Source organism: Varroa destructor, unplaced genomic scaffold, assembly GCF_002443255.2.
Source record: "Varroa destructor unplaced genomic scaffold, Vdes_3.0 BEIS01000005.1, whole genome shotgun sequence".
Classification (NCBI taxonomy): Eukaryota; Metazoa; Arthropoda; class Arachnida; order Mesostigmata; family Varroidae; genus Varroa; species Varroa destructor.
The window spans coordinates 1,584,438-1,599,716 of NW_019211458.1; the positions used below are offsets into that span (position 1 = coordinate 1,584,438).

The following is a 15,279-nucleotide window of genomic DNA, read 5'->3' on the forward strand; positions in this document are numbered from 1 at the left end:
ATGTAAAGTATACATCTTTTGGTGGCAGCAGAATGTTTTATGTCTAGCCTTGAAAACTGACCTGTTACTAAGTGGATAGCGTTTTCAATATAAAACACGAGTTGTTTTTAGGGCAGTAGCGGATTCAGGGAGATAGTCTTGGATGCTTGTATTTTTTACAAACCATCATTCTATTCATACACGAAGTAAAATTCGTTATTTGTAAAAAAAACGAATGCAAACAGATAGCGAAACCCGCCCTGGGTGGTATTTGAATCGTTGCCTTTAAAATCTTTACTATCCAAGTGTTTTGTCTTTAACTACTACTGATCATTGCGGAGGGTACGATCAGCAAAAACACTGTTTTAATCAATTTAAAAAATGGCGACAATTGCCAATATCGTTAGGGGTTCAGCGGATCTATCTCTATCCAGTGCTAACTAAAGACTACGATAAAACTGATAAGCAAGGTGACAAAAAGCATCCTAAATGAAATTCGGATTGGTGACAGTTAGTACATCTCGTAATGACTTTTTGGAAAATATACGTATACAGTTTAGACAATACAGAGTCAAGCATTGATTTGCAATACGAGCGCTTTCATAATAGGCAAGTGGTTAACGTCAAAAGATAGACAGACAGAGAGAGACGATGTTAGGCAAAGTCTTAACGAAATAATGTTTTTGTTGTTTTTTTTTTTTATCAAGAGAGCTGTCATAACTTAGCTTTGTAAATGACTGCATTGTAATGCGATATATTTAAACCTTTCGATGACATAAATTATCCATATTCGACCCATACACTTCTTCCAAATGATCTGCTGCACATCGGTGTGCCAAGATAAAAAAAGTACAACGAATTATGGATATGCAAGCTTTTCTTGATCAGTTGACCAGTAAATTTCGCTGATTTTCCATAGCTGCGTTCGCGATTCATGCAACTGTTTGAACTCTACTTGAGGACTTTCAAATGTAACGGATTCCTTGCCATTTAACAAAACAGATGCACAATGATTTGAATGTGTTATTTCCCTTTTCCTTCATAAGCATCAAATATTAAACAAAAATCAACGATAAGGATAACGATTTTTCCGTTCCAACAGCCTTTCAAACGTCGTTATTTTACTTTTTACAGTACAACAAGATTTCATCATGTTTTGCAACATTTCACCACGATAAGTTTGCTTTACGTGATTTTGCCTTTTACTCGCTTGCCAGATGGTAGTTTCCCACCGGTGGCATCACTTGCTGCTCATGTGTATGCGAAGCGACGATTGGTAAAGGCAATGCTCTTGTCATCCGCTTAGATATCGTGAGCCTGAAGAATCTAATGTAGGAAAACGTCAGTTGCGTTACATATACACGATTGACAACTCGAACCTCCAGCCTTTAGCCCGATATTCGACTCGACCGTTTCTTACCTAGTGATTTCAATTGATAAGAAACGTCCATGGGATCCTTGGCGTTACTAGACAAGCCCCCTGCATAGAAGTACCATGCATAGAATTCGAAAAAAAAACGTTGCACCTTCGTTAAGACTGATGTGAGAATCTGATAACGTCTGCGCGAGCGAAATATCGCAATCCGCTGAAGGGTAGCTTCGAGCGTTACCTATTGTTCGGAAGGAGCACAGTATTAAGAGCGTCATGTCTCTTCTCTGCATCGGTATGTTTGAATAATCGAAGTGTTGAGACCGCTTCACGGACAAGGTAGGACAGAATACATTCAGGTGCGGCCCTACTTACCACTCAAAGCAGGTAAAGAGCATTTGGCCCAATCTCATTTAGGTATTTTACCTCTAAAATGTAGAGAATATTTTACAAGTTTCTCATATGACGTAAGTTATCGAAAGTAGGTTTAAAATCCGAGTGCGTTTTATTTGTCAAAAAAAAAAAAACGTGCGGACCAGGATTTTGTTAAAAGCCAATCGATTCAATTCGCCGGGAAAGTGGTCGAACCTCCTTGAGGTTGTTTATAGACCGGTATAAACGAAGATTGTCGAACCGTTGTAAGTTATAGTTAAATTGCTAACTTCAGTAGAATGGTTTTGCTTTGTATAAAGCATCTTCCATTCAACGCAGCCTGGGGTCAAACTGATTCACTTCTAGCGGGTTTTGATCTTTATTATTATTATTATCTCGAGGTAACCTTTCACTTTACCTTGCGTCTACCCTATGTACAAGCAATGAATAACTGAGTGCATTGCACACTATCATACATATTGTTATGCCATTTCAGTACAAGCGAAACCCTGAAGATCTGTGTGTGCGTGTGAGCGTATATCTGTGTGTTGGCAAAGAAAATTACGGAGAGAATGATTATTAAAACAAGTATCAAACCATTTTTAGAACAAATAAGTAGTTCGGAGTTAATGAGGGGCTTCACAAATACCCAACTATACAATGTACTAAGTACTACACTAGATGTCATCTTACGTTACGTTGTCGGTTCTAAAAATGGTCGATCCCGTCTTCTTATATGAGTTAAATTTTTGTTTCATGTTGTGCCACACGTATTGTCATTTCTTTAGAAAAATATCTTTGTTAGATGTTAGCTAAGTATGTCTAATAGACGATTAACCTCAACAGAGATATATACGAGCTTACTGAGGTGCTCATTGTAAAATGGGCCCACATGTATATAATGTACGGGTAACACTAGAGAAGGACAATCGAGAAGCAGCAAAGATAGAAGCATGCATGAAGCACAGAAGAAGTAACATCAATGTTTTGTATTATTGTAAAGGAACAACCATCTAGTCCCGTAAGAATTTTAAAATTAAAATCGAATTTCTGTTAGTACTTTTCGATTCATCTATCATTTACTCGCTATTCGTACGCATGAAGTACATGTGCTCGTTTATTTTTGATCGCTTCGTATCAATTGGCTCCTTTACCGATACACCTTCGATATAAAACAGCGTTTTGAGTCAGAATATTCTGAATTCGGACCTTTTACGTGAACGATTGTGTACGCTACAGATATAAAAACAGGTTAATACAGTTAGAGGATACTGAATGAGACTGGCGAGGCCCAGCTGAGTTTGTAGTATACAGCCCGTTCCCCTACAACTCAATAATTACTCACAGAATACATGCCTACGCCACGCTGATTCAACCTCGACTTTTCTTTGGGCCAAGTGGTTGACCGGACAACTTTATATTTAACTGGCAAAAATATGAACAAATACTACACACTCACTAGTTGTTGGTCTAGTTGTAAAGAGCTCGCCATAAATAAATCAAATAGATGCAGCATTGTCGTCGTCGTCGTTCAATCAATCTGACTGACAGATTGATTGGCTGGCCCGCCGGGTACCCTAATTGTCAGTGTAAGTAAAGTATATAGCATCATTATGATTATTGTCGCGGTCAGGAGACATATTCTGCAGTTCTGATGACTGCCGCCATGTCGTTGGCATCAGAAGCCGCTGTCTTATTTAGCAGCAGCTAGATGCGCTAGTAGTCTGTTATAAGCTGCTAATAATGACGGGCTGGATATCAGTGTGTGTATGTGTAGGTCGACTGTTAGCACGCTATTTGCTCCTTGTCTTCATCTTATCCCGTCAAAATGACTGTAGCTACCATCGTCGCAGCTTGTGCCGCGCAGGCGGACGCACGCCTTTGACGTTTTGTGCGGAACAGTAGAAGAGGTGTAGTGATCCGCGGCTGTAGCTACAATTACCATCGGAAACGACGGCAACGGCAGCGCCATTAGCCAGAACCGGCGCAATAGGGAAGAGATTGTCTCCGAACTCTTGTCCTGCGTACGAAGGAACAGGTGAAGGAAGGAAGAAGCTCGCGAGTCGCTGATGTTGATGGTGGTGATCGGTTCCCCTCGCCACCCTGAGCCCTCCTTTCTCCCCGTCCGCTCTCTCTTCTCGGCGCGCGAATGAGATCTCCCGCTAGCGATAGCCACGTTCAGGTGTTAGCGTTCAGATAGGCACTTTCGTAGTTGTGTATAGTACTCATGCTGCTGGCGAGAAGAACGCAAGCAGTGGGCTGGATAGTGGCTAACTGAATGACGACCATTGGCTGGTCCTACTGGCTTTGATTATCAGTACTGTGAGAGGGGGCCTTTGATATCAGCATGGTTAGTCGGTGAGCGCGCTAATTCACTAATATCTACCCTGTAATTGCGGCTGTATTTCATACCCACTGTTATTACTGGAACGCTATCTATCCAAGCAACCTGTCTATCAGGGTCTGCTGTTAGTGTGTGCGAGTGCGTGGATGTGTGTGTCTGTTCGCCGTACGAGGCCGTGTAGTACTCTCCGTGTGTCGCTGTTGTCCGCGCTGCCTTTTTCCACATAATGTACATCCTTATGTACGCATACGGGCTTACATAGATCGTGTCCTATGCGTTTGCCACTGCCTTGTTGGTATTGCTGCCAGTAGAGTGGCCTGTCATCAACAATAAATCATCGGCGTGATAGTTGTGGTCATCATCGTCGTCGTGTTGGTGGCGTTTGCAGGAGAAAACAACGACGGCGGCGGCGGCGGCGGCGGAAGTCGGAGCACCATCAGTGCTTGCCACCAGCGATTGTCGTACCATCAGCAACGGCAGCTTGGTATCTGGTGCGCAGAAAAAGTCGATCAGTCAGTCGGTTCATTTATTTAGGTTTCTCATTCCGACAGTTGCTCGGTTGTTTGTTGTTATTATTATTCTTTTGGTTGTGCGGTAGTCCTGATAATAAAAATGATAAGTGAGTGCTGCTAATATTATCGTAATTTTCGTCGTTGGCCATCGCGGTGGCGTTGTCGTTGCTGATACACGGTGATATACGGATACGCTGGTAGGTGCGCTGTTGTTGTTGTTGTTGTTGTCGTTGTTGTTTCTCATTATCCCTATTGTCGTCGTCGTCATACTTTTATGGCCGTTATCGTTGTGAATTTTGCCGACATTGTGCACCAGTCGTCATCGCCGTTCAGCCAGCATCTTCACTTGTGTTCAGCTCCTCTAAGCTCGACACCTTTTTCTCGAAAGGAACACGAATATATACTATAGTGGTGAATTCTACACCTGTAACAGTTCACACCATACTACAACGGAATCACTAGCAGGGGATCAACTGAAATCTGGGCGACGGACGACGAATGTGCCTACCGGCAAGCCCCGCTTCGTCAGGAGGAGATGACCTGTCGATCACCAACACGATGAGCATCACCCCCATCAAAAACAGTAGTGCCTCGAACAGCAGCAGCCCAAACCTAAAGTGAGACAAGGCCGACAAAGCACCGATAGCTTTACTCGTCGTTCGTCTTGGTTACCACCGATCTATGCTCGATCGATGCTCGACAGTCGCTACCAACTACATAATAATATACCTTGCGATCTTATCACGTACCGGCCTATTCACGAAGTTGGTAAGCGGAGTTTTAACCCATTACTATACCAATTGTCGCTACAACAGAGGACTAGGCACGAGCAAAAAGAAAGACAGGGAATTGTTCTGCCCGAGTCAGTTCCTATCTTGGCCCTAATTGCTTCAACTAACTTGCTGTTGCAGCTGCTATGGGTGTAGATTGTGGAGCTAGTGGTGTCCGTGAGTGACGATTTCGACAGGGTAATCTATGTCCAAGGAGTAGAGTATAGTGTAGTGTACTACGCGTATCTCTCTGCGTTCATGGGCATAATTCACTGGCTACTATAGCACAGTCCTACAGCTGGTTACAGCTGCGACTACCGCTATTGCTGCTAATCTCTATCAGCTCTCCCGTACCACATCGCTAGCGCCAACAACAAATTTGCGCACCGCTCACTTTAAGCTCCGCTTTGGGTCCGGCTACCGGCAGATTTTGATATTACATTTTAGATACGGTTTGACGGTTTTACCTATAAGTACGTCAGTCAACAGCGGCGGCGGCGGCGGCGGCGGCGGCGGCAACAGCAGCAGAAGACGACGACGACGAAAAACGAGGAGAGAAAGAAGTCTCAAGTGTACTGACTCGTGCGTATCGGCATACTCATATACCTACTTTTGTCAAGGCTCTGTTTGGACAGTGGATCTTTGTCACTCTACACCTCAGCCGCTACTGTCGCGCCCTTCGGATCTATCGATGACGAACGAAAAGTGACGGAGAAGTGCGGCGCGCATTGTTGTTTTCGTTGTAGTCGTCCACTTCTTCACTGTCACTTCAATGTATAAATATCATCATTTTCCCGACTTATACTTTGCTTGGATACTACTCAAAGTTGTGCAGTGTTGATTATTACGGTTGCTATTGTTAATTAATATAATTGTTGTTGTCGTCGAAGATACGACTGCGTGAACGATTTTAGCTTGCTTTGAGTCTTCGTCGTCTGCTCGGAGAAGGAGAAGCCGAAAGGATTCCTCAGAGGGAAGCAGAGATATCGGAACGGGCCGCCCAAGTGTTCACTTGTCCTGAGCCAACGGCGCCGGGTGGTGGAACCGCCCGAGCCTTCACACTGCCGGCAAGCTGGAACTCATGGAACTAGAGAATATTGTCGCCAATACGGTGTACCTCAAGGCTCGAGAAGGTAGGTTGTTTGTACAAGCATATGTATGTGCTATGTAATCAGTACAACCTCGTTATCACCACTTGTTCACGTTCAGAACAAAATAAGCACGATCAATGAAGGTTGTTGATTTGGGCTCAGCACCCACTCTGGACACAACCTTAAGAGACGACTTTGGATTTTTTCACAAATCCAATGACCTCAAATATGGCACTTCTGAAAGTCAGGCCCAAGAATGTTAACGGCCTTTCGCCCAAATATGTTCGTACCAGATAGCAATAACAGCGTATAAAAATCGGGCGAGAATTTATTAGGACGAAAAATGTATTTACCTGGATCAATTACAGGCTACATAGATTGGTCAAACATTATATCATACGATAGTAAGTACTCGTTCAATATCAATCTGGCCCGTTTATCCTCGCGTAGTTACGAACGAGCTCGTAGTCTCCCATTTTGAATATTACTAGTGGGAACTCCGTTTGGGCCCATAGGTGAAAATGACAGATTTCGCTGAATGAATGCTAAAGTATTTTCAACTCATGTCCGTCTCAACATCCACCCTCATTCTTATTTTCTAACGTCCGCTATCTAAATGGTACATGTAGTGTGATGTATAATATAGGGAAATAGGTGGGTGCAATGGCACTATGTTTGTTTGTCCGAGCGAAAATAGAAGATGATACGCGTGGTTCATTCTTGTTCGAGCAGAAAATGCCTTCGTACACTGTGTGGGTCGTTGTTATTATTGTTGTTAATATTTTAGTCCGTATCGCTGCTTCGTCAAAGTAATTTGCATAGTCGTTGAGCTTCACTGAAAGAACCAGGGCGAAAATGGAAAGCCCACGAAGCTCTAAATCACAGAACAGCAGACGGGGTTTCGTTTTCTCCTCCTCTATCTCCTTTATACGAAATGAATGCAGGAAATGTTATGAGAGACTGCGTCAAGTAATATTTAAAGCGTACATGGGGACAGCAGCTCCCCACATCGTCTGTTGAGAGCGGCATAATACTAATGGTGAGTAATTTGGGAACGCATTATGGAGTTGAGGCAGGCACTTCAGATACTCAAGATTTCACTAAAGTGTGTCCAGTGTTTAAGTGGACAAAATGCGAGAACTACCAAATACTTAACATGAACAAGGATAAGCTTATTTTACCTAATTTCGGACTTCGATAATGTCCTAAGTAACGAGCCGATGACCATCTCGGATGTTTCTAGATATGTCGGGTTTATACATACTTCAAAACGATTTGAACCGGCATATTATATTATAAGTATTTGATGCGGTATTTTATTTTGCTTTCTAATGCATTTTTGCTGCATTATCGTGAGATACCAGCATTCTAGGTATATCGTTATAAAAGCGTAGTAGTTCATAAAGTTGCAAGATTAAACAATTATGCAATAGAAGTTAAGAACAACGGCGCATATACTATATATGTTAGGTCGATTGTAAGGGAGAAGGTACAGCTCCTGCTGTCAACGCAGCAGTGCTGAACTTTCGAGATTGAAATCGTGTCGAATTGTGCCGATATCTTCGCAAGTTACGGCACGGTGTGGTACGTTGATACGTTGTGAAAATACTTAAAACGTTTAATCTAAATTTGAGCAATACTATCACATAATAAGCTTAAGTCCAAGTGTTCTCTCGGGTTTGCTTGACCCCACCATAAGAAGTTTTACGTTAAAATTGTATATCTACATGAGAAATCTATCTATAAACTAGACGATAACATTATTGTTGAAAATTACTATTAGGATAGTCATGACTGGGCCATGACCCACATGTTCTCATGTGCGATGGTGTACAGATTCTGCTGTGTCCGACGTGTTATAGCAAGTGGACTACGATCGGTGCATTTATTTTGGAGCTAAGTGCCACTTAACTGTTTGGGCATACACACTGTGCTGTGTACACAAGGTTTTCGTCAGCCGTTTGATACCGTATGGCTGGTACCACACGCCTTGCTTCTCATATCAGTATTCATCCGTAATGCCTTCGGTATACGAAAACGCTATGTATCATTAGCAGCTTCATATAATAGCTTCAACATATATTCTCTTTACTCGTTTCATGTCCCTGATATTGCAATGTCAAGTTCAACATATTATAAATGAATTGATCTAAGGCGCTAATTAGCTCAAATGATTTGTGCTCTATTATGAAATTGCTATCACTGTTTTACTTTTAAAGAGAAAAAAAAAAATGCTAGTACTTATAAAATCTGATAGGTTTGACAATATACGCAGTTACAAATCAGATCTACAAGAGGGAAAAGGAATTGTAACTCAACTCGGTATTTTGTTGGCCGATCTGTCGCAGTTTAGCAACTTTTGGCACACTCCCTCAAATAAGATGCATATCAAAGCTTCTCATGGAACTTCCAATTTAGGTTCGGCAAGCCTTATTTTTATTGTGCGCGTAAAGTTTAGACACAGAATGAGGTATATGTTAAATGTGACAACTTGTGTGATTTTTGACGCCCATCCTGGCAGAGTTTTCACATAAATGAAGAGCTTAGCTTTACGGACGGACATAGCTAAAATCTCTAATTATAGAGGACAGCTGTGTTAGTCTTTGTGAGCTTCTAGAAATTAAGTACTTCGGGTGTCAAGTTGTTTGACTTCATGTAAGTTTTATTTTTCCTTGCCACTGATGTTTTACCCATTTTTCACAACTTCGCTCATGATAATCTCTGTCAGATTACCTAAATAAGAAAAGCCATCTTACCAAAATATTCGAGTCTCATGATTTTTATCTTTATTTGTAGGTATACCCGAGAACACGAGCAGCTTGATTTTTACTTTCAGTACTAATGAATTATTTCTCATGACACACTTAGACGTGTGTCGATAGTAATCGGTGACGAATTCCAATCATTTAAACATTTTTGACTGGCAGAAAATGTTTCCTAAATTTTAAGCCGCAAAAAATGGTATAACGCCATAAGTAATTTGCTCTTAGCGGGTTCATGTCCTATCCATCTGCCACAAAACCCGTCGACTGTGCTGAAGCTGCACCATCTCTGGTGGTCAGTATGCGACTGTAGTACATATTTATGGCATAGAAAAAAATGAAAAGATTATATCTAAAAGTCGTTTATGACGTCGCTGCGTTAACGTGAGCTCTTTATGAGTCTGTTATGTCTAAATATCGGGACTATCACCTATCTTTATCACTGGTAAGGAAGAGCAGGAGCGTTCGACTCCATGGAAAGGTTTTTTCCGGTTTTTTTTTAACACAAGCCTGAGTTCTCCAAAGCGTTCGTTTTTTTTTTTCTTCTTTTTTTTTTTATCTAGACTTAGCCGACCTATACAGAAATTTATCGTGTAGTACATATTATGCAACAAAATAAATATTTCAATAGTCTATCTATGTTCATATTATTGATTGATTTTCGGCATTTTCTGTGTGCATACTTGGCTTGTGGAGAAAGCTGTTCTATACGGTAGGTAATAGGCCGCACGGAATAAGGCTGATGCCAGAGAAAAAAAGAACTACTGTGAACAAGACCGAGCGGCTCCAACTATTCAGCTGATCAATTTTGTGCCATTTAATCATCAGGTGACACATTTAAGTCACTTTAGATTATGGGAAACCGAATGGCGCAATAAGCAACTTCGTTTAGATCGATCTAGGTCAGTTATGTTAATTAACTTCCATCAAGTCCTCTCATATATTCACACTATATTAACGCCATCTTTGATGTAAAATTTAGAAAATGTCGAACTAGAGTAATTAGTTAGATGTAAAGTTTTATAATACGACAATGCTATTCGGGGGGGGGGGGGCTACGACGGGGGCCAGCTAGTTTTTCTAGATTGTTGGTAAAGTAATATTTGCGGTAAAGGCAAATAACGTTCTTAATTCTACAGGTTGCATCAGTAATTTGTTACTTAAAATTAACCTGATGATTTTTAGATGATTTTTGTGTACCTTGGCAGGACACAATTTCTTCAACACAATTTTCCCATATAAACAAGGCGTTATAACAAGCATCATGTTGCGACCCTTATACATTTTGCTTTACTGTACCGGCTTAAGCATAGCTATTAAATGAGCGCTCGCTTTATACCCAGTTAATCGAGTAGTCGACAATAATAACTTTTGACTGTGTTTGCTATCTGATTGCTTTTCAGACTGTAACAAAGGCAAAAGTAAAAAATGGAAGAAGATTCTTGCCTTTCCGCACATTTCCCTTTGTCTCCCGCTCAAGGATAAAATAGGTGAGTGGGAAAAATTCTGACTGTGGTTGGTACCTTTAGCAACGCGACATTAGATTGATTCACCTTAAGGGTCCAAATCGGCCTTCCAACGCCTCCATTCATGTCTCAGGAACGGAGTTCCGATCACTCATGTATGGATAGCAGATGCACGTGGATTGAGTCGGCCTAATTCCGGCGAACATTGCTCTTTCTTCGTCACCTAACGTATTCTATTCACGGGGAAGAAAATTAACTTTTTTCCACCCACAAGTTTTTGAGTTATTGGATCTATCTCTGCTCTACCTAATCCTGTGGCAGAAAAAGTTAAGAGGATAACACAGATTTACATCGTTGTTCTAATAGAAAATATGAAATCTGAAAGGTCAATGTTAGTTAAATTATTAAACTATTGTGATGCTGACCTTATCTGATGTAGGTTTGCTTAACATAAAGGGAAACACCATTAATAACTGAAACCAGTTTTTTGCTAAAAGCTTCGCATAAATATATAACAAATAATAAATACGCATTAGTTATGAAACTAGAAAAACGTGAAGAATGTCACGTAGAAGTTATGTAGTGATATACGTTTGTTTAAAAAGACATTAAAACAACTTGTTTTTTTTTGGCGAATTAAATTTCCCGTCGGTATTTTTTGTATTAAAGAAAAGTATTTCACCATGAAAACAGACAAAAACCGCTGTGATATCCATTTCGCCGATGCGACAGTGAGACCAAAACGTTGTTTGGGAAAGCTTCTTGGGCAAATTTCTATTAGTCAAATGTTTATTACATCTATATAGTATAATATGCACAACTACTTATTATTTTAAGAAAAAAAAAAAGAAAACCTTAATAATTTCACGAAGTCAATATATTATACATAAGTATTCCCGAACAAAATCGGGACAAAAGGTTTAAATCAACTTTTGAGCTTTGTTTAGGACGTCTCAGAAACGAAACAGATATACCAACCAGGACATCTCGTAGTGATCCTTATAGTTACGAACATTTTTTTCAACTTCAAAGAATAAAGTCAATCTTTTTTTATCTTAATATAGTATATATAAATATTTCTTTTAGAAAGGAAATAAAGAAGATGAAAAGATCGGAAATAAATATAACATTTGTTTTCACTTGATATGTTATCAATATGTAATAGTGATAAATATAAATAAAAAATATAATAAAAACCTTTGGGCCTCGGTAACGTTCCGGAGACGGGCGCATTACATCAACCGAGATATACAAAATATATATTCATGTATTTTTAGAGTATCTATGTATTGTGCTAAACATGTAGTTAATTGTTACAAAAAAGGTAAGATAAAGTCTCAAGAACAAAATCATTAAGTTAGCTGACTTTAACAAGCACAGCGTCTATTGAAAGTGGGGCGAAGGCCGATTCGATGCCCGTACGACCCTGAAAGCTCAACCGAAGGCTAGCATGTTGACTCTGTGCCGGTGACGTTATTGATTTTACCGGGCTAGCTAATTCTATTCACGTGCGTCCCGACAATAGAGTCAATGCTCTTCTTGCGTCGGTCGACGGCAGTTAGCGAACTTCGAAACGGCCTGGCAATCAAGTTGCAGAGATATGTTAAACTCAGCATATGACAAACAAGGCAAATGTGGTAGAATGGCTTTATTACCCTATTTCACAAATTTCAGTCCAAAAACCTTAATCAGCATATGCTATGTAAAAGAATTACACCTCGTATTATTACCCAGTTAACTTAGTGACGACTGCCCGCGTCATTTATAATGCATTCGTTAGTTTATGTGAATAGAAAGTTAGGAAAAATTAGGATTCAATTAATATTAAAGCAAAAACTCGTCCTAAAGTGTACACTCAATCGCATTACGCCATTCAATCGTGCTTCTGTCTGCCATACGCTAAAATTTAGCGTCCTGTATATATGAGAGAACGACATAGGATGTATTTTCATCCTCAATAACTTTTCTATTTGTCGGGTAATTTTCGAAGAATGTAGGAAGTCAGCAGCCGTAGACCTCAAACTGCGCCAATAGTCAGTAATTAGGGCTTATTATTTTTTGGCTATTTGATCTACGAGTTTTGCAAGAGGGTTTGATCGTGTGAGCTAATTAGAAAAAAACCAGTGCTATCGAAGTACACATTTGGTGCCTTTCTTTCGAATACATTTAAAAAATAACGTAAGTCTTTCCTTATCATAAAAGCCGGTATGGTAATTAACCGCTGTGAAAACAAAATCCGCTTTGATGGTTACACTGTGTTCTATAGTGAACGCCGACTCTTCACTAGAGTCATTAAAATAGCTTAGAGAATTCGTCTTTATCTGGAGCAGCTTTTTTTTTCAACAGAGGAAATAAATTTAAGGTATAGCTCTCTCTCTCTCTCTCTCTCTCTATGCCCGTAGCGGAGTAAAAGTTCACACTATTAAATACGACCTATTATTAATACGCGTATTTAGAAATATATATATAGAGGCCTGCAAAAGACGCTCATTTCAATGACGATTTGAGGATTGTTATAGTGTAATGCGATCTGGAATGAGGATTGGGTGAAATTTACATTATATAATTGCAATTGCTTTGATAAATTCACGAATATTCATATGTCCCTCTGTAATGCTTGGAATGGTGAGTGATTATTTATGTTACCGCAGGTGAACACCGCTGAAGAATTTAATTTTCTACATGATTTTCGTTTCCATTTGAATTCCCCAATTTGGCTTTCCAGAATCCCAGACTGTTTCTAGACGGCGGTCAGTAGGCTAATACTTTTTTTTTTTCTAAATCATTATTCTTTTTATGAAACTCGACTAAAATTAATGAGTCAATAGATAAAGGCCAGCTTTGTTTAACAGTAGGTTTTTCTTTCTGTCAGCGGGCTTTGTATGTTTACTTCGTGCTTTATTGTGGACAGGTTCTCCTATCGGCTGTTTCTTTCCTTCGATGTCACTTGGCGAACGCGATTATGATGCAGTGCTAAATTAAATTAAATGCAAATAAAACAAAATAGAAATTGTACAGGCTTCTAGCTTTTCACTTGTGTTTTGTTGAGTCAGAAAAAATACTCGCGTATGCCTTTCGTAATCCCGTTAAGTGACGGTTGGAAATTGGAAAATGCTAGGCCTTACACAATTAGTCAAACCTTCTACCAGTTGTACACAGATTCGGCATATCCGCTAGTGTACGCTACCAAATATTAGTTTTTCTTTAAAATCCCATTTTTTTAAATTGTAGGTTTAATCCACATACAACTCACGCATTTAATTTCTCTTTCTGTAATCTCCTGCTTAACGCTCTCATTAGATAACTTGTTTCCTGGAGCTGTTTTTGCCCTTTCCAACTTATCCTGTGGTTAGCCAGAAATTTCTGAGTCCTAGAGTGACTAGAATACATTTGTAACGCAGCAAAAATAGGACTCGTGCATACCTGTATTTGCATACCTGCAGGACTATAACCTATAATTGTCAAAGAAGCACCGTGAAGCAAAAAGTTTGCACAAGTCTTGCGCACTTGAAAAAACTGCGGAGCCAAGGTACGCAAGCTCGATAGCTTGTTGGTTCTGTTTCCGGTTGATTAAGACGTATCAAACGTAGATGAGGAAATCATTGACCTATTCTTTCAATCAGCTTGACTGCCTTTCTTACATATGAACAAAGAAGTGCAGGATTGAATATCCTTCATTTTACTTACATGACTGTGTCTTACTTAAACTTAAAGTTAAGTATTTAAGCATTAACAGCTGCATTTAGAATCAGTTAATCTGCTAGCGTATAAGTGGGTGACTTCCCACTTAGCTCTGGGCTATTGAAGAAAAGTACCAGTGGTAATGTGTACTTTCTGCATGCTCAATCACCCCTATATCCCAGCTGTGCTAGGTGCTTAATATTTTAATAATAATTTATCTCTATCGTAAAAATAGCGATGTAGGCGTGTTGATGCGCCATGCTCTCTCTGGCGCAGAAATAGTGCGTATAGACACGATCGAGCTGTGTGGTAACTTTTCGAGAAGGGAACGAAAACTCATGGGATAGAAGCGAATGTTGGTCAGACTAACGGCTATCATTTCCACCCGACCTTTTACTGTAACGGTGCTCCGTTAACTCTGGTTGAATTTTACCACCACCGCCGCCGCCGCCGCCGCCGCCGCCCTCAACATGGCGGTCAGCGCACCACGAGACCTCTCTTTCTCGTCTTAATAGTTTGGCCGTATCAGACGCTGTTAGGCACACATTCGCCTGTTATATTTATGTGGTTTGCAGATAGATATAGAGGCGTAGGTGTTTTCAAAAACGGAGACTGGGCGGTAAACTAATGTTGGGGAGAGACGTGTAAAGTACAATGCTAACATTTTGTCAGTTTCTTATGTCTCTATTTACGTGTCCTAAGCATTTTGTTTCCGACTTCTGTGCTGAAAAATACCCGTGCTATGGGTTGAAACATGCTACTGAACTGTGGCCAGTGGTAAGAAGTTGAATATACCAAGGTTTGTTGCCGTTACTGTGGCTAGATGCTACAATGAGTACAATTTGTGGTAACTCTGAGAGCGATCGCTTACCTGGCTGGCTTTCGGACTTTATTGGTCTACAGAAAATCCATTGCAGTGAGATGTTTGGCACC

The 15,279-nt window shown here is 40.3% G+C and overlaps 1 protein-coding gene across 5 annotated transcripts in view; it reads left to right on the top strand.

Moving 5' to 3' along the window:
- The first annotated feature begins 3,901 nt into the window (after positions 1-3,901).
- Gprk2 (G protein-coupled receptor kinase 2) overlaps positions 3,902-15,279 on the top strand; it is a 108,938-nt gene continuing 97,560 nt past the window's right edge. Inside the window, exons 1-3 of one of the 5 annotated variants that reach the window (XM_022809508.2) lie at positions 3,907-5,344; positions 6,237-6,479; positions 10,603-10,689. In XM_022809508.2, coding sequence (XP_022665243.1) covers positions 6,428-6,479; positions 10,603-10,689 — 139 coding nt within the window. In that variant the 5' untranslated portion in view covers positions 3,907-5,344; positions 6,237-6,427. Of the gene's footprint in view, positions 5,345-6,236; positions 6,480-10,602; positions 10,690-15,279 lie in introns of all 5 variants that reach the window. The other 4 variants (XM_022809507.2, XM_086990760.1, XM_022809506.2 and 1 more) reach the window with 4 other exon arrangements.